Source organism: Caenorhabditis briggsae (assembly GCF_000004555.2).
Source record: "Caenorhabditis briggsae complete genome, chrV, whole genome shotgun sequence".
Classification (NCBI taxonomy): Eukaryota; Metazoa; Nematoda; class Chromadorea; order Rhabditida; family Rhabditidae; genus Caenorhabditis; species Caenorhabditis briggsae.
The window spans coordinates 1,562,177-1,563,988 of record NC_013488.2 but is presented as its reverse complement, the minus strand read 5'-3'; the positions used below and the strand labels follow the sequence as shown (position 1 = coordinate 1,563,988).

The window sequence follows — 1,812 nt, the reverse complement described above, 5'->3', positions numbered from 1 at the left end:
AAAATACAAAGTTTTGTATGTTTATTGTAGAAGAATTAAAGACACACATTTTCTCAAGATTTGAGCAAATTTGGATTATTTTGAGTCGAGTTATAGCCAAACTCCTTAACCATACCTTTTATGCTCCAGTGAACACAACTCAAGAGCAAGTGTTCCAAACCGCTTCAAACTTTTTTTTGTATATATTTGATCTACACCAAACATTTTTCATCACAAAGCCAATCTTTAAAAAAATTCTGACGGAAATTTTTTTTTTGCTTCTGGAGTCATCGTCACGTCTGTGGAAATTCAGAAGACACAAAAATTGATTGAGGTTCAAAAAATTTATATAACGTTTTGTTGGAAACTCTGCTACATCTAAGAAAAATGTTTTCGATGATTGGACAAGCTTGAAAGTTATGAACAAAAGTATAGAGTGACACTCACTAACGTTCGCCACTGTATGTTCAGGAAGCCACATTTCGAGTCTAGAAGAAAACCTCTCCAATTTGCGAATCATACTTACTGTATCAATGGCACGAATAGAAAACATAATGAAATTCCTTCATTCAATCGTAGGGAAAAGCCGTTGTGCTGCTCTCCTTCTTCCCTCTCATAAGAGAGTTGGTCTTTCCTTTATACTCGAGATGACGTGAGATTCTGCTCCATGCACGTGTTCATGCTCTAGTCCACTGAATATGCGCCATAATAAAATCAGAAGGGATCAACGACCATTTAACACCTGCTTATGAAGCTTGTGTATTCCTAGCTTTGCTTGTTTTTGCAAAGGTTATGAAAAACGAGAAAAACATTCGATTTCTCCTGTTTACCGAACTAAAAAAATTATAGAAAAAATACTGGCGACAAAGTATGAAAACCAGCCATTTTTTCAGATAAGTCACAGTCTGAATCTGACCGGTCAATGTTACTATGCCTTCAAAATTTGTATATCAGACTTGTTGTTCTTTGATATTATCGCTGTCTAAAAAAAGTTCAGACGCAGAGAGAATGTGTCTGCGTCTCCACCATATTTCGCTTCTCCGCTTCGAGATATCCTCTTGTACGCTTCGCATACACTTCTCCCTAACCTTTTTTCACCAACATTTTCTACTTTGAATCGCATTATTCAAATTTGACCGACTCCCTTTTTTCATCGTTTCAATTTCAGGTCTTTCAAAGGCATTCTGGAAAATGTGGTATTACGCTACATTCATATTTCTAACTCAAATGGCTTCTGTAGCAGCTGAATCCCAAGGACAGGTACTATTGAAATCCCAAAAACCCAATGTGTAACTTGAGATGTTTCCATTCAAATGGACGGAAGTGCAATTTGTCTACACGATTGCCATCTGGATCCTGATTGCATCGCTGGCCAGGATTTGTAAGACATCTGGACAAACTGACACATACAGATATTTTTCAGTATTTTCCTATCTGAAATTTCTGACAAAATGGCTCCCGGATTCATCCCTCATTATTATCGTTGGTCTGATCCTTGGATTTATTCTCCATTTAACATCTCTAAATGGTGTCAGTTTGGATGCTGAAGTATTTTTTCTGTATCTCCTTCCACCGATTATTTTTGATGCGGGTGAGCCAGTCGTACAGAACCTTAGAGCCGTGGAGCAGCAAATTGAAGATCCCACAGCGACAACTACCGTAATCTAAAAAATATGTTTTTTCCTGCGCTTATTTTTTCGGTTTACGTCATGATGGCCTAGAAATGTCCTTACATGCCCCTGGTATGTTTTCTAGGTCATTTTTATCTGATGGCCTAACTTTTGGANNTTGAGATATTTCCCTTGACATGTTGCTTGGTAAACATACCACACA

The 1,812-nt window shown here is 37.5% G+C and overlaps 1 protein-coding gene across 1 annotated transcript in view; it reads left to right on the top strand.

The window, feature by feature from the left end:
- Positions 1–1,278: 1,278 nt before the first annotated feature.
- CBG00821 overlaps positions 1,279–1,812 on the top strand; it is a gene marked incomplete at both ends in the record, with an annotated part of 6,244 nt that continues 5,710 nt past the window's right edge. Inside the window, one exon of the mRNA XM_045236642.1 lies at positions 1,279–1,570. Within this exon, the coding sequence (XP_045091671.1) occupies positions 1,279–1,570 (292 nt within the window). The remainder of the gene's footprint in view (positions 1,571–1,812) is intronic.